Raw genomic sequence first — 24,095 nt, 5'->3', positions numbered from 1 at the left:
CCAGAAGGGGGCCCTCGGGCGACGTACGCCCCTCGTATGGGGGCCCCACCGCCTGTTCTGCGGGGGAAGGAAGAACACGAGGGAGCCTCTGGCGTTTTCAAAATTAATATTTTATTTTTACTTGATGTGCAAATAAATAATTTCTTTTAAAAACTACATTCAAAGAGTTGGCAAAAGCAAATACAAAGGCAGGAGGAAGCCGGGGGGGGTGCGGTGGGGGGGGTATAGAGGAAGAAGAGAAGGAAGAGAGATCCTTCGGAGATGAAATAAAAATTGAAATTTAGAAGAAAAAAACCCCAGAAGCATTGTCTCTCGCGTTCTCTGCTACGGACAGATCTTTCCCGGCTTCCGGAAGCACCCCCCCCCGTTGCCTTGCTGATGCCCCCCCCCCCGGAGGGATGGACGCTTTGCCCGCCCAGATTATAAATTAAATTGGGTTTATTTATTTATTTTTAAAAACAATGGGATGAAGAAATATGGCCAGTAGGAAGAGTGGGGGGGAGCTGGGTAGAGGAGGGTTTCTCTCCCCCCCCTACAAACCTCACAATGGCCCCCCAATTAAAAAAAGAAAGAAAAGAAAAACGACACGTTAAGCCACAAAGCTACCATTTAAGTCATCGTTTCGTTAAGAGAGATTTTGGCACAGTCGGTCCCCCCGCCCCCCGCTTGGGAGAATAGCAGGTATGGGGGGGAGATATGGGGATTGGGGGGAGAGCCTTCCTGGAGTCCAAGGAGGGTGAAGGGGGGGTCTGGTATTTTTTGGAGGGGAGGTTTGAACCAATCAATTTCCTTGGGGGGGGTGTCTTCCATTCCTTGGCAGTGATTGGAGGGAGAGAGGGGAGAGGAGGGGCAGACCCCCAAAAACCACACGCACAAGTGTGTCTTTTGTTGCCAAATTTGGAGGGGGGAGCAGAGAGAGAGAAATAAAAAGACAACAGAGTCCCCCACCCCCCCAAGATTATCTCGCAAAGGAAACGGAGAAACCAAGCCCCCCCAAAAAAAGAAACCTCTCAGGGCAATGGCCTCCCCCCACTTTGGGACCCCAAGAAATAAACCCCTGGAGCGTCTTGGAGGTGGTGGGGGGAGGAGAAGCCCCTTGATCTTGTCCCCCCCCATAAAAACCCACAGCCGGGATGGTCCACAAAGTGCCCACGGCGGGAGACGACCCCCCCTTCCAGGTGGGCTCGGCCACCCGCGCCCCCCCAAACCACCAGACGCACACAAGAGGACACTTTTATTTTTTGCACCAAAAAGGCCACGCAGTCCGTGGGGCGGGAAGGGGGGGGCGTAGAAAGGAAAGCCCCCTTTGCTTCTCACAAGGCCTCGCGTTTGGGCGATAGGAAGTGCTCACCGTACAGTGACCGATGGGGCTGGGGGGGGTCGGGAGAAAGGCCTGGCGGTGGCGGTGGGGGCTCCGAGTTTTCTCTCCTGGGTCTCTCCTTGCCATCTCCGGCCAAAACAAAGCAGTCCGAGGCCTGGAGAGCTCTGGGAAGACCCCCCCCCAGTCCGTCCCGTGCCACGCAGGGAGGGCGCCCCAAACGAGCTGCCCCCCCGTCCCCCAAAGTCACAAACCAAACGGAGAAAACGACACTTGCCCCCCGCAAAGCTGGTCGGATAAATACCAGGGGTGGGCTGGCTGCAGGACACCCCCTGCCCCCCCCCCCCGGCCAGAGGGAAGGAAGGAGGGAAGAGGTTCAGGGGGAGGCCGGCTGGCGGCTGTACTGGACGCGGTAGCGGTTGACCGGGACGCCGTGGACGCTGACCGTCTCGCAGGTGGTCTTGCAGGGCAGCAGGTCCTCGTCGTCGTCGCCCATCAGCCAGTCCTGGACCAGCTCCGACGCCTCGCGCCCGGCGTGCCGGCTCAGCCAGCCCAGGTGCCAGGCCTCAAAGCGCCGGTGGTAGCGCAGCAAGACCGACGGCTGCGCCTGGCCAGAGAGAGAGAGGGAGGGTCACCGGCGGAAATCGGCCCCCTCGAGCCGGGGAGCTGGATCTGAGCTCACCACCCGAGGTCCTTCTCCTCTTTGTACCTTTTCTCCAGAGGTCCAGAACAGGGCCTTTTCTGTGGTGGCTCCCCGCCCGTGGGATGCTATCGCCAGGTATTTACAGCGGTACCTTGGTTCCTGAACGCCAAAAATCCGGAAGTGTTCCAGTTTGGGGACATTTTCCAAACGTCCGGCCCCCCACAAGGTCTGAGGGACAGTGGACCGGCCCCCTGCTGAAAAGGTTTGCTGACCCGTTATATAGGTTGTGATCTTTTCTGTGAACTGCCCTGAGACTTCCAGGTATAGGGCGGTATATAAACTTAATAATAATACCAAAAGACCTGCATGTAAATTTTATACAGAGGTTGTCGGACGTGATCCGTTCCGGGAGTCCGTTCAGCTTCCGGTTCGGCAACCGAGGCACGGCTTCCGATTGGCTGTACCCAACCGGAAGCCGCGTCGGACGTTCGGCTTCCGAAAAGCGTTCTTAAACCGGAACGCTTCCTTCCTGGTTTTCAGCCTTTGGGAGCCGGTTTGTTTGGGAGCCAAGCCGTTCGGGAACCAAGGTAAATAATAATAATAATTTTGTATTTATACCCCGCCCTCCCTGGCCAGAGCCGGGCTCAGGGCAGCTCACACCAGTTAAATTACAGTAAAAACATAAGGGGTGGGGGGAGACCAATTTAAAATACGAGTTAAAATTTAAAACGCAGCCTCATTTTAATAGTAGCCCATAGATCAAGACCGTAAGGGGAGGGAAACATAAGGGTCAGACTGAGTCCAGACCAAAGGCCAGGCGGAACAGCTCTGTCTTGCAGGCCCTGCGGAAAATTGTCAAGTCCCGCAGGGCCCTGGTCTCATGAGACAGAGCGTTCCACCAAGTCGGGGCCAGTACGGAAAAGGCCCTGCCCTAGTTGAGACTGTAAAGGTAAATGGAAATAGCCCCCCTTGAGACCCACCTGCCTGGCGCGGCCCAGGGCCCCCCGCCGGTACATGTAATCCTCCGCGTTCATGACGAAGAGCATTCGGTGCGTGTTGAGCTTGAACTTGCAGTCCACGTTGCAGGCGCTTTCCACCCCCACCAGCTGCTTCCAGGAGCCCCGGGCCTTGTCTCGGGCAGCCTGCACCTGGGCGCACTGCCAGCGCCGGAACTGCTTCAGGTTCCTGGGGGGCAGGAGAGAGGCAGGAGGGAGTGAGGGATGCCATCTTTGCCCACCCCAAATCCCTGCTCTGGAGGTGGGAGCGAGACCCGCCCCCCTCGTGCGCCGGAGGGTCCCTCACCTCTGCAGAAAGACGGGTTTTAGGAGGAAGCCTTCGTTCTGGCCGCTGAGGGTCCCCTCCACCCCCACGTACTGCTCGACGTAGTTGGCCAAGTGCTGGAGGAGAGAGGAAAAGGCAGGAAGCAAAGGGGAGAGCGACACTCAGAGGTTTGGGGGTGGGGGCACCAGCTGGAGACCTGTGGGTCAACCCGGGGTTTGTGGTTTGGTCCGCGCTAGCCCACCCCACATGAACCGGGAGCAGGAAGGCACGGACGAAGCGCCGGTTGGCTGGGGAGCAGCAAATTGCCGTCCCAGTGCAGCTGCCAAGTTAAACCGGGGTTTGCGGCTGCGGTGTTAAACTGGGGATTGAAACTGCAACGCTAAACCAAGGATTGGGACTGAGTCTGCTAAACAAGAGACTGAAGCTGCAGTGTTAAACTGGGGATTGAAATTGCAACGCTAAAGTACAGGTTTGCAATGCTAAACCAGGGATTGCAACTGCCATGCTAAATGCAGGGTTGCAGCTGAACCACTAAACCAGGCTTGCGGCTGCCACGCTAAACTGGGGCTTGCAGCTATAATGCAAAACCAGGGATTGCGGCTGCCACACTAAACCAGGGATTACGGCTGCCACTAAACCAGGGCTTGCGGCTGCCACACTAAACCAGGGCTTGCGGCTGCCACACTAAACCAGGGCTTGCGGCTGCCACACTAAACCAGGGCTTGCGGCTGCCACACTAAACCAGGGATTACGGCTGCCACTGAACCAGGGATTACGGCTGCCACACTAAACCAGGGATTGCAGCTGCCACACTAAACCAGGGCTTGCGGCTGTAATGCAAAACCAGAGATTGCAGCTGCCAAGCTAAACCGGGCCCAACCCAGCCAGATGGGTGGGGTATAAATAATAAAATTGTTCTCCTTGTTGTTTTCGGTCTTCCCAACAGCAGCAGAGAAGCGCAAGGGAGGCTGGCTGTGGTTTGCGGCCCCCCCATTGGGACGCGATGCCTGAAGACAGACGCAACCGGCCGCGGGGTCCGCACCCCCATCAGGGAGGAATCTCACGGCGCGCGTGATAGGGAGGCCGGGAATCACCTGGACTTCCAGGGGGTCTTCTGTCTGGGTCTCCTCCGTATCCAGCAGTTCGATGGTCATGATCACTTGGTCCTTCCGCTGAAGGAACATCACCTGCGGGGAGGCGAGGCAGGGGGTCACACACATGGGCTCCGGCCACAAGCAGCATTCAAGGGGTCTCTCCCCAACCCCCCAGCATGGCCGACCCCCCACTTCCGGGCAAGCCGAGCCGCAGAGGGTGGAGGGCAGGGATGCCGCACCTTGAAGCAATTCTCGTCCGCCATGCACCTCTCCGCCTTCCACTGGTAGCTGGTCTCCTTGGCCGCCCGGACGCACTGGGAGGACAGGTTGCCGCCGGCCGCCCCTCGCTTTCGCTCGCCCAGGTAGAGCTCCACCACCTTCAGGCAGACGTCGTCGCTCACCAGGTGGTGCAGCTGGAGCCAGGGGGACGTGGTCAGGATTTTAAGGTCTCAAATGCAGAATAAAACCTCTTAAACGCACACATATCTAAAGGTATGAACCATGCACCCGGAATAGTACAGGAGAGCAATCCTGAAGCCATTTGGACTCTCCCAATGACCTCAAATATTCTTCTGTAAGTGGGGAAAGCCTTCCCATTGCCAGATGGGCGGGGTATAAATAATAAATCATCGTCATTATTATTATTGCTTGCAAATCCTGTCTTACAGGAGCATTTGTGTATGAATAGGGTGAGCCTGTGACCTGGATTCAGGAACTGAAGTATTAACCATCACAAAAGAATATCCAGGCTGCCCAAGTAATACAATCAGTGACCGTTATCAGGTATTATTATTATTATTATTAGTGCAAATTCTTCAAACACCCTCCATACCTCCTCAAATCATTTCTGCTGCATGCTCCGCACCTTACCTTAACAGCACACGTTAATAGATCATTAATAGCTATATATCCCACACCTCTTTATACCATTCTTCTATTTCATTGTCTGCTTCCCCTTCCACTTCCTGGCCATCAGCTGTCCATAAATCTTTGAGCCAGTCCTTCCTAGCCTGCGAACCTTCTGTCCCGTCGTAAATCGATAACAACGCTACCTCTGGGCTTCCGGTCAGCTTTTAACCCAGCGGTTTCTGTCCTCTCCTTAAACACCCTTTATCAGAAAAATTGGACACTGCAATTCTGTGATTTGAAAGTCCTAGGCAAGGTAAAGGGTAAAGGGACCCCTGACCATTAGGTCCAGTCGTGGCCGACTCTGGGGTTGCGGCGCTCATCTCGCTTTACTGGCCGAGGGAGCCGGCGTACAGCTTCCGGGTCATGTGGCCAGCATGACTAAGCCGCTTCTGGCGAACCAGAGCAGCGCACGGAAACACCATTTACCTTCCCGCCGGAGCGGTACCTATTTATCTGCTTGCACTGACGTGCTTTCAAACTGCTAGGTGGGCAGGAGCAGGGACCGAGCAACAATGGGAGCTCACCCCATCACAGGGATTCGAACCGCCAACCTTCTGATCGGCAAGTCCTAGGCTCTGTGGTTTAACCCACAGCGCCACCCGTGTCCTAGGCAGAGGCCCCCCCAAACACTGGGGTCTTCCTTCCTCCGTGTGGAGCAGGGCAGGGGGCCCTGCTGCAGCCGGCCTCTGTCCCCCGCAACTCCTGTCCAGCACCCCCTTGGGGTCAGGGCCTCCCCCTGCACACCAGTGCCCCCTACCGCCCCCCCAGGAGGCGGCCGGTACCTGCCGGACGATGTTCTGCACCAGCTTGTCCATGGTGAAGCCAACGTAGGCATGGATGGTGAACATTTCCCGCAGGGTGTCCTCGTACTGGGTGGGGTCGATGTTTCCGTCCAGCAGGTTTCGCACCAGGTCCAGGAAGGCCGGGTAGTACTCCTCCAGCTCCACTTCGCCTGGCAAGAACGCACACACACGAGACACAAAACCCCTCTGTGGGGTGCTGAGATGGGGCAGCCAGCGTCTCAACACGCCGGGGCTCCTATTCCCCAGCCACCCGTCAGGAATTCTGCGCCTGCGGAGGGGTTGGGATAGATGATCGTTGGGGGTCCCGTCCAAATCTACAACTCTAGGATTCTGCGATTGCTCGAGACCGGAGGGTAGAGGAGGCAGTGTGGCCATCGAGCAGCGGGAGAAGACTGCCTCGGATCGGATCAGATCAGCGGTCTGTCAAGCCCGGTGTCGCCCATGTTTCAGACTTAGGGTTGTACTGCCAGCCGTGTCTGGAGATTGGCACCTTCTGTGCACAGAGGACACTTGACTGCTTGGGGACAGCTCTTCCCTTAAAGGCAAGCTAAGGTTCTAATCCTCATGAATAAATAGGAACAGAAGGCGCTACCCTATCTTATCATTAGGCTATTTTATCATTAGAAGGCTGATCGCCGAAGAAGGGATCCTTTTGAATTCTGGTGCTGGAGGAGACTCTGGAGAGTCCCATGGACTGCAAGAAGATCAAACCTCTCCATTCGGAAGGAAATCAGCCCTGAGTGCTCACTGGAAGGACAGATCCTGAAGCTGAGGCTCCAAGACTTTGGCCACCTCATGAGAAGAGAAGACTCCCTGGAAAAGACCCTGATGTTGGGAAAGATGGAGGGCACAAGGAGAAGGGGACGACAGAGGACGAGATGGTGGGACAGTGTTCTCGAAGCTACGAACATGAGTCTGACCAAACTGCGGGAGGCAGTGGAAGACAGGAGGGCCTGGCGTGCTCTGGTCCAGGGGGTCATGAAGAGGCGGACACAACTAAATCTTATCATTATTATCATAGCTGGCGCCACGTCGCAGCTCTCCAGCTGCCACCAGCGTGACGGGAGCGAGCGCCACACCAGTTTCGGACAATTGCAATTACTGCCCGCCTCTAGCTAGGAGGGCCGAGCGGCGAGGCCACTTCCCACATCCTCCGTGACCCCCTTTCCCCCTCCCTGGCCTCGCTGGGTGCCGGAATCTGAGAGCCCACCTTCTCCCTGGTCCCTGGCCGAACGCAGACCTCCTTCCCTGCGCCCTCCTTCCCCGCCGCCCTGCTTACTGGGCTGCTTGAGGCGCAGTTCCATGGCCGGGTCGTTGGCCCTCTCCTTGCGGCCGTCGCAGAGCAGCTTCTCCCTCTCCTTCTCCGCCCGGAACTCCAGGAGCTGCTTCTGCGCCTGCCGGTAGATCTTGAGCAGCCGAGAGCAGAGCGTCTGGTGCAGCCGCAAGAAGAAGTACCAGTTGTTGTTGGCGAAAAACAGCGCGTAGACGTTGTCCAGGGAGCGGCGCGGCCGGGCAGAGGAAGGGGCGGCCAGGGCGGGGGGGGAGGCCGCTGCTGCACCCTCCGAGCTGCTGCCGCCGCCCTTCTCCCTGGCGAGCGCAGGGGGGTTCCTTTTGCGCAGCTCGTGGCCCTCCGGGGCGGGGGGCTTCTCGTCGGCAGGGGGCGTCCTTTTCCGCAGCTCGTGGGCTGCCTCCGGGGCGGTGGCGGAGGGGGGCAGCGGCTTGTCCTCGGCCGGGGGAGCCCTTTTGCGCAAGTCGCGGGCGTCCGGCGGAGGGGCGGGGGGCCGCTTGGGGCTGCCCTTGCCGGCCTCGGGCGCCTCTTCCGGGGCGGGGGGCGGGGGGTCGTGGCCGGGGGGCTGGGAGAAGAAGAGGTCGGGGACGAAGCGGTGGACGATCTGCCAGATGGTGGCTTGGTCCTCCTTTTGGATGGTGGGCTGGCGCTTGACGTAGTAGCCCACCAGGGCGGCCGCGTCCTCCAGGATTTGCTGGTCCTCGTAGACAAAGATGAGGTGCGGCTCGTTCAGGGCGCCCCGTCCCTCAGAGTGCTGCTCTTGGTGCTGGAGGTTCGAGAGAGGGAGAGAGATGGACTTAACGACAACGATATCTTTATTGTCGTTGCCCCATACAGAACAATGAAATTGAAAATCAACGTAAAACATTCAGACACCCCTAACAACTCTGAAACCCCATTTTAAAATACAATGGAAAGCACGGTTTCCTGTATCGTAAGGGGATGAACCTTTGCTTAGAAACACCAGAAAAAGGACCAATTTAAGGGAATGATTACTGCAATCATTTTATTATATATACCCCGCCCATCTGGATGGGTTTCCGCAGCTCCCAATAGAATATTAAAAACACAGTAAAGGATCAAACATTAAAAGCTTCCCTAAACAGGGCTGCCTTTAGACTCTAAAAGCCAGATGGTTGTTTATCTCCTTGACATCTGATGGGAGGGCGCCACCACCGAGAAGGCCCTCTGCCTGGTTCGCTGTAACCTCGCTTCTCGCAGGGAGGGAACCGCCAGAAGGCCCTCGGGAGAGGGACCCCGGTGTCTGGGGTGGAGACGCTCCTTCAGGTCTACTGAGTCATTTAGGGCTTTCAAGGTCAGCACCAACCCTTTGAATTGTGCTTGGAAAGGTCCTGGGAGCCAATGTAGGTCTTTCAGGACCGGTGTTATATGGTCTCCACTCCCAGTCCCCAGTCTGGCTGCCACATTCTGGATTAGTTGTTGTTTCCGGGTCACCTTCAGAGGCAGCCCCACGTAGAGCGCATGGCAGTAGTCCAAGTGGGAGATAACCAGAGCATGCCCCACTCTGGCCAGACAGTCTGCAGGCAGGGAGGGTCTCATCCTGCGTACCAGATGGAGCTGGGAGACAGCTGTCCTGGACACAGAACTGACCTGCGCCTCCATGGACAGCTCCTTCAGGTCTACTGGGCCTTTGAGACCATTTAGGGCTTTCAAGGTCAGCACCAACACTTTGAATTGTGCTCGGAAATGTCCTGGGAGACAATGTTATATGGTCTCCACTCCCAGTCCCCAGTCTGGCTGCAATGGCTGCCCCCCCCCCCACGACCAAGACACGGCCATCTCCTCTCCATCCCTTTGCAAAGCCCTGAGTGACTCAGGGGGCACCCGAGCTCTCCCAGCCCAGCTCGGTTGCTGAGATCGCCCCGTCTGACGGCGAGAAACTGAGCCTCTAGTTTCATCCGCCCTGTCCTGTGGAACTCCCCGCCACCGGTGATTCCGACGGGCGCCTCCGCTGCCGACTCTTGAAGCTTCCCATGCAAGGGGGGAATGTGGCCCTGAGAGGCCCCCGCACCCACCTCGTCGTAGACGCTCTCAATCTCGTTGAGGAGGCTCTTGGAGCGCAGGGCCTTGGTGTCGTTCTGCTTGAAGTTGACGGCCTGGTGGTCAAGGGACTTGAGGTAGGCCTTCTCGTACTGCTCCCGCCAGATCTTGTTGAAGCCCTGCTGGGCCTCTCGCCACTCCTCCTCCTTCGCCTTCAGCCTGCGGGATGGACGGACGGGCGGACGGAGAGGAGGTGAAGGTGAGACTGCGGGAAGAGGCGGGCGCCGAGCCCAACCTGGCCACCGCCCTCCTTGCCCCCCGGTTTTTTAAATACACAAATAAATACATGATTGACAAACGCCTACATTGATTAACTTCTATATAGATCGAATAACATCAGACTCTTTCATCTCAACATATGCAAAAAGAAAAAGGTAAAAGGAGACAAAAGAAAAAGACAAAACAAAGACAGGAACAAAATCAAATCGGAAAGATTCAATCTGCACTGTCCAATTCAATATGATTCAGCGCTCTTGTGGCCTTTCTCATATATACGTTTACATATAAATGGAATCTCTTATCCTTTATTTATTGTGATGGGGTAGACTTCCATCTACCTTGTAACGGTTCGTTTCACCTTACTAAAGAAATTCCCCTGTATTTAATATTTTCTCCTCGTCTTGGTATGCGGAAACGACGTATCCCTATTTACAGAGTTACAGTGCTACCTTGGGGTAAGTACTTAATTCGTTCCGGAGGTCTGTTCTTAACCTGAAACTGTTCTTAACCTGAAGCACCACTTTAGCTAATGGGGCTTCCCGTTGCTGCGCTATTTCTGTTCTCACCCTGAAGCAAAGTTCTTAACCCGAGGTACTATTTCTGGGTTAGTGGAGTCTGTAACCTGAAGCGTATGTAAGCTGAGGTACCACTGTATTCCAAACACAACCAAATCTTAGAGGTGGAACCTTGTTTCCTTAGTCCAGGGGTCTGCAACCCGCGGATCCGGAGCCGCACGTGGCTCTTTTACATCTTTGCCGCGGCTCCGGGGCGGATACTAGCGAGGGGAGGAGGCGCATTGTGCGCCCCGACACTCCCCACTGTGGCGGGCGCTGTACTGGCTGTGACGTCGCATGGGGGCGGTGCGTGCGTTAGTCACGCACCGTCCCGACGTCACCTTCCCGCCCGCCCACTACATTGTAAGGGGCATGTACGCTGGTCACTGTTTTGAAGGGGAGTGAAGAACACACACACACACAAAAAGGTAACTTGTTAATTTAACGTTTATTTCTATGAGGAGGAGTAATTCTGAGGGGTCAAACAAAGAAATAATAAAAAAAGTGACAAAAAAGTTATTTTTATAAGGACGAGTTTTGCGGCTCCCAGTTTTTTCCCCTTCGGAAACGGGTCTTAAAGGTTGCAGACGCCTGCCTTAAGCAATTGCTGAAACATTCCCACTCTTTTTTAAAAATAGGATCTACTGACTTATCGCTTCTGTCATTTTTGGAACGGGAGCGGCTCACCTCTTGAGGACGATGGGGACGGCCGAGAGTGGGTTCTTTTTGAGGCTCTCGATGATCTCAGGCGCCTTGTCGCCGTAGATGCGGTAGATGGCGCGCCGCTGGATGACCTCGGAGGTGCCCCCCAGGCAGTCGTCCAGGCGGAATTTCTCCTGGTCCTCCAGCGACATGCGGCTCAGCTTCTTCTGCACGCTCTCCAGCACCCGGATCGTGGCCAGGTTCGTCTCCAGGACCACATCCAGCTGGGCGGGGGAAGAGCGAGCAACGTGAGAAACAGGGGGGCACACCACGACCCGGCTCCCCCCGTCAGGAGCGCCGGGGAGAAAAACAAGCTTCGGGGCTTCCTGCCCTCGTGGAGACCCCAGACGCCCCAGGATAATGAGATAACAAAAGGTGTTTCAAGGTGGCGTCAAACACCCCCTCCCCATGACCCGGATATTTTCTTTTTACGATATACGAGATCTTTATTGTCATTGTCCCATGCAGAACAATGAAATTGAAAAACTACATAAAACATACAAAACCCCCTAAAAACCCCATTTTAAAATACAATATACTATAGAGACTCCTTATGCTGCGTTTAGAACCAAAGTTTTATGGAAACGGATATAGCGAAAGAGTTGGTTTGTTTACGTATTTGGCGGCAGCAGCAAGACTATTGCACGCTCAAAGAGGGAAAGAATATTGCATGTTCAAAGAGGGAAGGAATATTGCATGCAAAGAATTTGCATGCTCAAGATGGAAAGAATGTTCCATGACTCTGGAGGAAGTAGGAGGGAAGCTTAATTGAGAGTGCCTTCACCTCGAGAATGGCTGCGTTGTTCTTTTGCTGTGATCATTAAACACTCTTAAAATGGCAAGGGGCAATAATTGCTTTGGTGGTAATAATAACAATAACAAGAATAATAATATTTATACCCTGCCCATCTGGCTGGGTTTCCCCAGCCACTCTGGGTGGACCCAACAGAACACTAAAAACAGAATAAAACTTCAAACATTAAAAACTTCCCTAAATAGGGCTGCCTTCAGATGTCTTCTAAATGTCAGACAGTTGTTTATTTCCTTGACATCTTGTGGGAGGGCGTTCCACAGGGTGGGCGCCACCACCGAGAAGGCCCTCTGCCTGGTACCCTGTGACCTCACTTCTTGCACTGAGGGAACTGCCAGAAGACCTTCAGAGATGGACCCCGGTGTCCGGGTGGAGACGCTCCTTCAGGGATACGGGGCCAAGGCTGTTTAGGGCTTTGAAAGGTTATGCACGGCCAAAGTGGAAGCGGTTTCCCTGAAGCCTGACAGCCCCCAGGGACTGAGCCAGCCTTGAGGAAGGACCTGGGGCCCTCCGCCCCCCAAGCAGGGGCCCCGAGCCTGCCCACATCGCCGGGGGCACCCACCTCAAAGCGTTCATCCTCGCACCGGTGCAGCTGCTCCTCGTAGGGAGTCTTCTTGGAGCTGACGAAGGTGGAGTCCTCCGACCAGGAGGGGAAGGAGACCCAGGTGTCGTTCAGCACCTGCGGGGGCAAGAGGGGGCGCCCTCAGTCCAGGGGAGTCGCCGAGACACCCCACCGCCGCCGCCTTCCTTCTGCCGACCGCCCCCGGCCTACCTCTTTGCAAATGGCCGTCCTCCCGCTGCACTTGGGCTGCTGATAGGTCTTGGGCAGTGCCCGATAGCTGGAGCCGATGCGCTTGCAGGAGGCGTAGTCGATCTCGCGGCAGACGCCGTCCCCAGAGCGGTCCGCCATTGGGGAGGCAAAGGACAGCTCCTTCACGCCCAGGAACGACTTGAACTGAGCAAAGAGCTCCGGGAATTTCCTGCGGGAAAGGAGGGGAAAGGTGGGCTGCGAGCGGCAGGGCCCCTTGGAGGTGCGGCGGGGATTCGAATCGGAAAACTCGGGGAAGGCGCAGCCAACGGGCACCGAACTGGCAATGTTTTGCCTGCGGACTCTGCTAAAGAAACTCATGAGGGACGGGAATGAATGCAAGGTTTCTTAACTGAGGGGCAGAATTGTTACTTGTCAAAAGTGTGTATGGGGGAGAAGGGAGAACAAAAATCTGGGGTGTTTTATGTGCAGCTGAGCTGATGTTTTGGTGAGGAACCAGAGAAGGCAGGGACCTATTTATCTACTTGCACTTTGAGGTGCTTTCAAACTGCTAGGTTGGCAGGAGCTGGGACCGAGCAACGGGAGCTCACCCCGTCATTGCGGGGATTCGAACCGCCGACCTTCTGATCGGCAAGCCCTAGGCTCTGTGTAAATTTGCTTTGAGACGTCGCTTTCCCATGTGAAAAGCTATGCGTAAACCCAAGCGACAAGGAAACTGGAAACTCTGGGAGAGATTTCCTTCCTCACCAAGTCAACCAAGAGGAAGCTGTCCGCTTCTGCCTGGCTACCGGGATTAGCCCCTGCCTGCCTTTTCCCCAAGGGAGATGGAGGACCCTCCGGCAGCCCCCCAACTCAACGCAGCCCCCCACTTACCCCAGAAAGGGGGTGACCAGCTGGAGAAGCTCGGAGCCTGAGACCAGTTCCTGGTTGAAGAGAGTGATGCACCGGAGGAAGTTCTCGTACACCTCCTGGCTCTTCAGGACTCGCCGAACCTGAGCGGATGGGAGGGGGCAACTCAGGGCTGGGCAGCTCAGTGGTTAGAGCACCCGCTTGCAGAGGCAGGAGGGACCCCTAGGCCTGTCCCCAGCCATGCAGGATCCGCAACAAGAGCGTCCCTGGCAAATGGTTCTGCTTTGCTCCAGGCAGGGCTGCGAAAGGACCCCCCCCCAGTCCTGACCGACTGCTCTGGGGTCTCAGGGAGGAAAGGCCTGTCTGCCCCCCCTCCTTTGGCAGAGTTATGCAGGTTGGAGGTTCAGGGGCCCTCCGCTGTGCCCCCACATGCCTTATCATCATCATTTTTTATTTCAAGGCCACCTTTCCACAATTAAAAAAACAACGCTCAAGGCAACTTGCAGCATGACAAGTTAATTACCGTATTTTTTGCTCTATAAGACACACTTTTTCTCTCCTAAAAAGTAAGGGGAAATGTGTGTGCGTCTTATGGAGCGAATGCAGGCTGCGCAGCTATCCCAGAAGCCAGAACAGCAAGAGGGATTGCTGCTTTCGCTGCGCAGCGATCCCTCTTGCTGTTCTGGCTTCTGAGATTCAGAATATTTTTTTTCTTGTTTTCCTCCTCCAAAAACTAGGTGCGTCTTGTGCGTCTTATAGAGCGAAATATACGGTGCGCAATTATGAAAGTCATAAACAATAAATAAACCACATTAAAAAAAATACATAACCAAACGGGATACCATTTCCACAGAAATCTAAATCTGAAATTTCACACACACCCGGCCTCTGTGCCGGACGACCCACCTTGTCGAAGAAGGAGAACTCCTGTAGGCTGCCGTACTTGCCCACCGCCGCCACCGAGAGGTCCTTCGTCCCCCGAAGCTTCATCTTCTTCTGCAGGGGGGGGGGCGGAAGAAAACACGCACGTATGTGTGGGGGGCTCGCGCGAGCACGCTTCCGTGTTTTGCAAGCGGGGCTCGGCGCTCCTCAGGAGCCCGCCCTGAGCGGACGCCGCCAAAACCCGCCGGGCTCCCCCGGAAACAACGCGTCGAACCCCCCGCGGCCGACCAGAGCCCCCGGCGGGCTCCTCTGTCTCCCCCCCACCCCTCCAGCCCACCCGCCTCCGCGTCCGGGTCGGATACCTTGGCCGGGCCGGGCACGGGTCGAAGCAACAGGGACCTGGAACGTTTCTTACTGTGCTCCACGTGCTTCTCATGCTCGAGTTTGGAGATGTTGTTGGCGTTGCAGGGCCCGTTCCCCGTGAACTGCGGAGAAAGATGGAGGAGCCTCAGCGAGCAGGCGAAGGAGGAAGGAGAGAGGGACGAGGGGCAGCAGCAGGGGGACACCCCGCTCCTTTGCAGGGAGGGGGTCCCAGGCTCTGTCCCCGACAGCATCTCCCAGGAAAACCCCGTGTTCTCAGAGGGGTTTCCCGGCCGCCGGTGTCCCCCCTCCTGCCACGTACCAGAGACCTCTTTGCCTCGGGGAGGAACTGGCCGAATTCGGAGAGCAGGTCCTCTTGGCCCCGGAAGAGGTGGGCCACTTCGGTGAAGACCTCCTCCTCCGACATGCCCCGGAAGGGGCGGCCTTTGGTGCTCAGCTGTTCTTTCTGAGAAGTGAGAGAGGGAGGGAGAAAGGGGTCAGCATTGGGGGATGGGGCTTTATGACCAGAATACCCTGGTACTGGTTTGAATTAACTAAGCATTGCTTTTTGTTTGGTAGGTAGTTTTAGTTTTGTTCATTTTTCGGTTTTGTCGTCATGCATTTTTCTTTATTCCTCTTTTCCCCCTCTTCTCTTTCTTTTCTCTCTCTCCTTTTATTTCTTTCATACGATACACATTTACCCTTGATTTCTTGAACATTACGTATATTGTAATACAGCGGTACCTCGCAAGACGAAAGCCTCGCAAAACGAAAAACTCGCAAGACGAAAGAGTTTTTCGTTTTTTGAGTTGCTTCGCAAGACGAATTTCCCTATGGGCTTGCTTCGCAAGACGAAAACGTCTTGCGAGTTTGTTTCCTTTTTCTTAAAACCTCTAATACCGTTAAAACCGTGCTTCGCAAGACGAAAAAATCGCAAGACGAAAAAACTCGCAGAACAAATTAATTTCGTCTTGCGAGGCACCACTGTAACTATCTTACGTCTAAGAATATCTAATGTAAGATTAGTTTATCTTTCGTTTTCCTTTTGGTATGTAATGTTTGCTGTGGAAATGAAAAACTAAACTAAACTAAACACTAAACTAAACTAAACACTAAACTAAAAACTAAACCTAAACCTAAACTAACCTAAAATAAAACGGTGGCAGCTTATTTCGAGGTCGGGTGAGGCAACCCACAGCCCACACCACGCGCACCAACCAGGGTTATATTTTGGGTTTTTTGTTTCCTGACCCCGGAACGCCGTGGGGAGAGAGGAGACCTTTCACCTGGTAGGTGTGAAGGATCTCCAGGAAAGACCGGTAGATCTCGGGGTGATCCAGGAAGCGGGTCTTGATCTTGTTGACGTAGCTGATGGCGTTGTTGAACTCCACCGAGTCCGACTCCAGAGGCACCTGCAGCCGGCAGTCGTCCTTGCAGGGCTGTTGCTGCTGCTGCTGGTGGGGCTGCTGGTGGCAGAAGTCCTCCGGGCCGTCGCCGTGGTTGTGGGCGTTCTCCTGGCAGTAGTGCAGGATGAGGCCGGAGCCCGAGAGGGGGCTTTGGACGGGGTCCAGGGACACCTAGGCAGAGAGAGGGAGTTGGGGGTCAGCGGCAGCTGAACACAGGTTGTGTATGAAAGCATCTGCCCTTCCGCCTGGGTGGTCCTCGTCGCCTTGCTCCCGTGTTGCGGGGAGGGGGGGCAAGCTAGACGGCCCCAAAGTCCCTTCTATTTGATTTGGACCTGTTTTTCGGAGTGAATTTAATTATTGTTTCATTTTATACGAACGTTATGTGTCTGATGTTCGCCACCCTGAGCCCGACTTTGGCTGGGGAGGGCAGGATGTAAATAAAAGTTGATGATGATGATGATGATGATGAAACTCTTGTGGCCACCTGCCCCTTCCTCTGCCAGCTGCTCCTCGTCCTGCGCCGAGACCAGGGGTCAGCAAACCTTTTCTGACTTTAGTTTGGACTCAGTCTGACCCTTATGTTTCCCTCCCCTTATGGTCTTGATTTATCAGCTACTTTAAAACGAGGCTGCATTTTAAATTGTATCTTAACCTGCATTTTAAATTGGTTTTTTTTCCTTTTCTTCCCCCTCACCTTTCCCCCCTATTATGTTTTTACTGTGATTTTATTGGTGTTAGCCGCCCTGAGCCCGGCTCTGACCGGGGAGGGCGGGGTATAAATAAAATTTATGATTATTAATATTATTATAAAAGACTGAAAATGGTTAACCACGGAAAGGCAGAGGGAAGTCTAAAGATCCAGGGAATGCTGATGATTAAGTCTGCTGCTTGAATTCAAATGTGTAGTGTAAAACTGAAAAAAAAATGTCTTTTTCAAAAGGGGGTGGGTGGGAGGGAATAAATCTCCCTGTAGGAATGAGTGGATATGGTCAAAAAAACCCCCCAAGCCTGCTCCCTGGTCTAACCTGGCCGGCCAGAGGCGCCTGGATGCTCAGTTTCCCGTTCTTGGGGATCTCGATCCGGTAGCCCAAAGGCAGGAAGGCGTTGAAGCCGATGATGAGGTCGGGGTGCTCATGGAACAGCTGCGAGACGCGGCGGATGACGCCGGGGGTGTCGATGCTGAAGACAAGGGGGGTGTAAAAACAATCAAGGGTTTTTAAAAAAATAAAATAAACCAATTTTTTTTTTATTTAAATCAGATTTTTAAAATAAAATGCTTTTGGAGGAAAAACGTTTCTAAAGGTTTTCTCTTCCAAGTTACATTATAGTCCAAAGGCTATTCGTCAGGAAATAAGGATTTGTTTTAAGTTTTTCACGTTGTTGTTTTTTTAATTGTTTAGCCACATCAGTTCGCAAACATGGATACATACGCTACAACGTCATTGTTTTAGTTAAACAAATTGTCTAAATTGCTATTAAGGAGATGATTGTTTTTCTCCTTCCAATAAAGTACAGCAGAAAAGTTGTCCAAATGTACACAGTTAACTCAGTGGGGTTTTTTTCCTGGGGGGGGGGACGTATACCCCTAAACATTTTGTGAATCTAAGTTTGGCCTCATTGAGGGGCAGTATTTCAATAGTTGGAAAATGAGAGTACCCCTGAACATTTTTTTAAGGAAAAAAAGCACTGAGTTAACTTATTACACCTCCCAGTAATTTCATAATTATCTGTCTATTTATTTCTGATAGTACAACCAAATCGGTCATTTTTGACAGAGCTGTAAAAACGACTCTGAAAATCGATTATCCCAAAAACGAAAACTTCATCTGTAAATATTAAGACGGTGCCAGCAAGAATGAAGTCTTTCTGTAAAGAAAATAATGATTTCAATCGAGCCTTACTGACTAACGATTTGATTTAAATCCAATCCACCCTGGATAGGAACAAGGCAGGACCCAAAATGAGGGTGGGAGGGAGATTTTGGGGGGTGTTCGAAGAGGCCGGGTCCCCCGATTCGGGTGCAATTCCCGTTCCCCTTGTTTCCGCCCTTTGGTTTAAAAATCCAGCGCCGGATTTATGAATATATTATTGATTACGTATACCCAATGTATCAGCCGCCTGGGGGCGGGGGGGGGGGTTCACTGTGTTTTGTTGCTGGTAAAAAAGAAAAATTTAAATAAAGTAAATAAAACGTTCCAAGGTAGCACTGGGAAAAAATTAATCCGCTGCCGGCCGGGGCGCTTCGTGGGTTGGGGGGCTGCGTAAAGATGGGGAGAGGGGCCAGGACCCCCTCCGAACCCGTTACCTCTGGCTTTTGAACTCCTTCATGATCTCCAGGAATCCGTTGTAGGTGGCTGGGTCACTGCCAAAGCGGATCTTCACCTGGTCCAGGTAAGAGAGGGCATCTTCGACCTGCGGGAGAATTATTTTAGGGGAAGGCATCGAGGGGCCCTGACCTCCGTGGGCCCGGGAGCGCAGAGGCGGCTGCCCCGCTGACAGCCAGCCCCACCCGTGGCAAGGAACCGGGCTCCGTGGGTCGCTGTGGCTCAGAGGCTCTGGGTGCGGGTTCAGCCGCCAACAGCGTCTCCCGGTACCCATGCCCGAATAATAATAATAATAATAACATTTGATTTATATCCCGCCCTCCCCAGCCGAAGCCGGGCTCAGAGCGGCTAACCCCAGTAAAAATAACACAGTTTACATAAAATCACAATCAATTTTCTGTATTTTCCGCTCAATAAGACGCACCAGACCATAAGACGCACCTAGTTTTTGGAGGAGGAAAACAAGAAAAAATAATATTCTGAATCTCAGAAGCCAGAACAGCAAGAGGGATCGCTGCGCAGCAAAAGCAGCAATCCCTCTTGCTGTTCTGGCTTCTGGGATAGCTGCGCAGCCTGCATTCGCCCCATAAGACGCACACACATTTCCCCTTACTTTTTAGGAGGGGAAAAGTGAGTCTTATAGAGCAAAAAATACGGTAATTGAAATACATTCTCAAATCAATTCAGAATCAATTTAATGGCAACCATTGGGCTAGAGTGCTATGAGGATTGCAGAAGGAGGGGGTCAGACTGGCCAAGGGCCTGGGGAAACAGCTCTGTCTTGCAGGCCCTGCAGGGATTCGGGGAGAGAGCAGCCTCTGCTTTCAAACAGGGCTGTGGGGTGGCTGCCCGCTTTTATGTGTTTGGAGACCCCGAAACGCAGCCCCTTCTGCCTGCTAGGCTTCAGCTCCCCCTTCCCTGGGGAGCCCCAAACCGAACCTGCCTCTTGCCCCCCAAGACCCCCTCTGACGAGGCTGCAAATCCTCACCCCCAAATCCTCGCCAAGCCAGCCCCCTCTATGGCGGCCGCAGACTGCTGAGTAAGTGCTTGCAGGATCGGTCTGGAAGTAATCCAGATCAAACGTGCAAGAAGCTGGCAGAGAAAGCAGTCCGCTCTCTGCAGCTACATCTGCATTTGGGGGGGGGGAGGAAATATATCTATGCGCATTAAGCTGAAAATCTCTTATTCTTTACGGTCCGGGATCGCTTCTCTGGCAAATGCATTTACCCGGATCAGCGTTCTTGCGGCTCGGCAGCAGCCGCGCCTACTCTGCGGCAGGTCCTACTAAGATCAGTGGGGCTTACTCCCAGGAAAGTGGGGCCAGGCCTTCAGAGGGGGTTTGTGATACGGAAAAAGACGATTGGGGGTAAACCAAACGTTTTAAACGCTAAATCCCGCAACTGACGCACGTTCGACTTGGGCATGATTCAGCTTTATGCGCAATTTAAAAAATGCAAAACTACAAAATAATTAAAAGGTGGGGTGGAAAATGGGTAGGTTTCCAGGGGAGGGGAGATGATATTATTATTATTATTATTATTATTATTATTATTATTATTATACCCACAGGTCTCGGGGAGGATCACAGAATAAAATCAGACTAGGAAACCACAAAACACAGAATCAGAATAAAAACAACAATTTCAGCCACTCCTGAACCCCAATGCATCCTGACTATTTGCCGTTTCGGCTTGGGGCCTGACCCCCCCAGAACGCAACTCCCCACATAAATTATAGGTTTGCTGTATACATTTAACAGCAACAACCACAATATGTCCCCATCAGCTGTTTCAAACACCGAGTTCTCCCTACAGGAATGAATTGAAATAATTCTACATATGCATGGACACAACATTTAGCCATATTTAATTAAAGATATCCCCCCTTTTATTATTATTACTTGAAAGCTAAATTTCCAAGTGGTTTTGCTGGAAGCTTCGCGAATGAGTGCCCTTTAATGCGGGTATATACATAATTCGGGTTGCATCCGAAACGACTTAATACATACTCAAAAGAGTAGCACTGTTGAAATTAATGGGCATAACTTGCTTGGTTCCATTAATTTCAGGGGGTCTACCTCGAGTAGAACGTTGGATGCAAAGCAATGTAAAGGAACTTGGGCGGAGGCAAAGAAAGGGGGGTTGCATTCTCCATAACGCAAAGCAACAGGAGAGGGTTGGGGAGCAAGGAGAAAGAAAGAGGCGAGTTCGAAGGCTTCACAAGAGTTGTGGGTTGTGGGTTTGAGCCCCGAGTTCGGCCAAAGTTTCCTGCTTTGCAGGGGGTTGGGCTGGATGACCCTCAGGGGTCCCTTGCAAACTGATCATTCTGTGATTCTACCTCCGTTAGATAAACACAGCCACACGTTTACCTACCGAAAAGGGATTGGGGTGCATTAGGGAAGCTTTCAACGTCTGATGTTTGAACGTTTTGTAATTTGCTCGAAGCCGCCCAGAGGCAACCCAGTCAGATGGGCGGCATAATAATAATAATAATTATTATTATTAGGGGGTGGAAACGAAAAACTGGAGAGGGGGGAGTGTTAGGGAGGGGGTGTTTCCATACAGCAATGTAATGGAAGGGGGGTTGTTTGGGGGGGAAAGCAAAAGGGCTTTTTGCAAGGAAGTCTGCAATGGAGTTGGTCTAAGGCATGCAGCTATTTATTATTATTATTATTTGGAAAGAAAAAACAGGAGAGGGGGGAAAGTATTAGGCTGGGGGTGTTTACAACAATATAATAACGCAAAGGAAATGGAGGGGGTGTTTGGCAAAGAAAGCAAAGGGGCTTTTTGCAAGGAAGTCTGCAATGGGGTTAATCTAATGCATGCAGCTATTATTGATCATAACAATAATCATCATCATCATCATCATCATATACTCAAATGCATGGGGTCATCTAAGGCATGCAGCTATTAATAATAATATACTCAATGGGGGGGGGGACACTCATCTAATGCATGCATCCAAGAAGAAGAAGAAGAAGATACTCATTGGGGGTGGGGTGGTCTAATGCATGCAGCTATTATTGATCATAGCAATAACAATAATGATAATCATCATAGTATACTCCATTGGATGGGGTCATAAGGCATGCAGCTATTAATAATAATAATAATTATTATTATTATTATTATTATGGGGTGGGGGCTCATCTAATGGAATGCATCCAGGAAGAAGAAGAAGAAGAAAAAGAAGAAGATGATGATGATGATGAAACTCAGGGCAGCTGACCCTGCAAACCCACAAAATAAAATCCCAAAATTGCCTGATTAAAACAAAAACCCCAAGCTACGTGCTGGTTGTCCAGACCTATTTGCAAACTTCTCCCTGCATGGAGAAGAGAGCGCAAAAAACTCATTCTTATCCCCCCCCCCCTGCAAAGGAGGAGAGCTCAGGAAACATTCCCCTTTTCCTTTCCTTTTTTTTGGGGGGGGTGGATTTTGGTGTCCAGGTCTTTCCCTGCCAATGCCTGACAATGCAGCCTTCCTTTGGGGGGGGGTGTCTTTTCCCTAGCAAGAGCTGCAGGAGGGCAGAGGGTGGGGGGGGTCTCTGTGCCTATTCAGCCCCCCTTGCAGGAAGGGGGGACCCCCAAGAGGGAGACCCCACTCCCACCCTCCCACCCCACATTGGGGGGGCGTCTTTTTTGCGTGGCCCCACTCCTCTGTGGGGGGGGGTTGTCTTTTCCCTAGCAAGAGCTGCAGGAGGGCAGAGGGTGGGGGTCTCTCTGTGCCTATTCAGCCCCGCTTGCAGGAAAGGGGGGACCCCCAAAAGGAGACCCCACCCCATATTGGGGGTGTCTTTTTTGTGGGGGGGGTGTTCAAGGCCCCACTCCTGTGTGTGGGGGGGTGTCTTTTCCCTAGCGAGAGCTGCAGGAGGGCAGAGGGTGGGGTGGGGGTCTCTCTGTGCCTATTCAGCCCCCCCTTTGCAGGAAGGGGGGGCAGGGAGACCCCACCCCATATTGGGGGGTCTCTTTTTTGTGGGGGGGTGTTCAAGGCCCCACTCCTCTGGTTTGGGGGCTGGCCTCCTCCCCCCGGACTTACGTGGACGGGGAGCTTCTCCGAGGCGGGGGGCGCCGCTCCCCCCATCCTGCCCCCCATCCTGGGCCCGCCGCCGCCGCTGCTGCTGCTCCCCCGGCCGCCGCCGCCGCCGCCCCCCGCCGCCATGTTGGCGCGCCTCCGCCTCCCCTCAGCCCCGCGGCCGCGCGCTTGCGTCACCACGCAGCAGCACGTCGCGAGACGTCTTCAGGGCAGGCGGGGAAAGGAAAGCAGGCGGAACCTTTGGGGCGAGGGGAGAGGGAGGAGGCCGGAAGGGAAAAGGGACCGGACCAAAACAGAAAAAGGCCCCGGATGGGAGGGAGGAGGGGGGAAACCGGAAGGAGGGGGGAAGGGGAGAGAGAGGGAGAGGGCTAGAGCGGCCCGGACAGAGAGGAGCAGTAGAGAGGGGAGGAAGGAGCGGGGAGAGAGGAAAAGGGAAGAGGGAGACACGCACGCAGAGGGAAAGACTGAGGGGTAAAAGGGTAGAGGCGTCTCAGAGGTAGAATAGGGGCAGAGGAGCCACAGAGCTAGGAAAAGGGTAGAGGCGTCTCAGAGGTAGAATAGGGGCAGAGGAGCCACAGAGCTAGGAAAAGGGTAGAGGCGTCTCAGAGGTAGAATAGGGGCAGAGGAGCCACAGAGCTAGGAAAAGGATAAAGGCGTCTCAGGGGTAGGAACAGGGTAGGGGGCCACAGAGCTATGAAAATGGTAGAGGTGTCTCAGAGGTAGAATAGGGGCAGAGGGGCGACAGAGCTAGGAAAAAGGTAGAGGGGTCTCAGAGGTAGAATAGGGGCAGAGGGGTGTTGGGTTTGGAACTTAACAGGTTAAGAAGTTCCCATGATGCCTCAGCATTCTGACGTCAGCTTTCGAAGCTGGGAGGAGTTTCGTTTCTGTTCCTCTCTGGTTCTGTGAGAGAGAAGGTGGCAGTTTGTCATGGCTGCTGTGAGCCCAGGAGATTTCCTGGGGAAAGTCGGAATAAAGGACTGATATTAGACAAACCTGGTCTCTGTCTGTGTTTGTCGGAAGCTAAGTGGAAGCTACGTGACAGTTTCACCGCTGTGTTCAACTCTGCTGAGGCGTGACTGGAGAGCTACTGGAGACGGAGCTGAGAGGCGCAGCTCGGAGGAAGCGCGCCGGGCATAAAGAGCTAATTGTGGATCGTAAATCAATTAGCGGGGGTCACGCCAAACCAATAAATCAATTCAACAGGTTATGGACCCTTAATCACCGATCGTAAAAACTGTCACAGGAACGCTTTGAAGTGCCGGAATGCGTTTGGAGCTGAGGCAGGAGGCGGTGAGATTTTTGCCTGGTGTTAAGAGGCAAAGGAGAGCTGCGGAGCTCAGAGCAGCTGAAAGACGCAAAGTGTTTGCCTGTGCTGAGAGCTGAGTGCTGGGAGCTGAAGAGCAGCTGGAAAATCGTTTCTCCACGGATGGGTGCCGGAGGAGCTTGTGATCTGTGAGTACAGCTTGGGGCCCCTTGGGAGAACGGAAGACAATGGCCGGCAGCCAGGTCTTGGAGGACATTGCGTTTGAACAGCTCACTCTAAGAAGTTGGGCAAGGGCGTAAAGTCAGCAAGGGCTGCCTGGGATGTGCTGTGAAGCTTCAGCAGGAGGCCAGAGCCCTGGAGAAGTATTGAGAAAAGCCTAGAGATGGCTGCAGCCCCTGTTCCTGATGCTTTAGCCTCAAGGAGTGCTGGTGAGCAGGTCGGGGGGGCGAAGGATTCCAAAGGCCACTTTGAAAAGTTTCCCACTGTGCGTGCTGGAGTGGAATGTCAACAAAGCAGGTTCCCAG

The 24,095-nt window shown here is 53.5% G+C and overlaps 1 protein-coding gene across 1 annotated transcript; it reads right to left on the bottom strand.

The window, feature by feature from the left end:
* Positions 1–89: 89 nt before the first annotated feature.
* Positions 90–22,437, bottom strand: SIN3B (SIN3 transcription regulator family member B). The gene is made up of 19 exons (XM_080988765.1): positions 22,311–22,437; positions 18,255–18,361; positions 16,975–17,128; positions 15,830–16,120; positions 14,866–15,009; positions 14,546–14,668; positions 14,208–14,297; positions 13,326–13,444; positions 12,456–12,663; positions 12,246–12,362; positions 10,858–11,096; positions 9,373–9,556; positions 7,328–8,102; positions 6,028–6,197; positions 4,576–4,749; positions 4,337–4,429; positions 3,264–3,358; positions 2,942–3,146; positions 90–1,925 (listed from the first exon to the last, which is right to left on the bottom strand). The coding sequence occupies exons 1-19, from the start codon at positions 22,431–22,433 to the stop codon at positions 1,695–1,697; spliced, it is 3,642 nt and encodes a 1,213-aa protein (XP_080844891.1). The 5' UTR covers positions 22,434–22,437; the 3' UTR covers positions 90–1,694.
* Between the last annotated feature and the right edge of the window lie 1,658 nt (positions 22,438–24,095).

Source organism: Podarcis pityusensis, assembly GCF_964106645.2.
Source record: "Podarcis pityusensis genome assembly, chromosome: 18".
Taxonomy (NCBI): Eukaryota; Metazoa; Chordata; class Lepidosauria; order Squamata; family Lacertidae; genus Podarcis; species Podarcis pityusensis.
The sequence above is the reverse complement of the archived record's forward strand: the minus strand, read 5'-3'. Positions and strand labels throughout refer to the sequence as shown.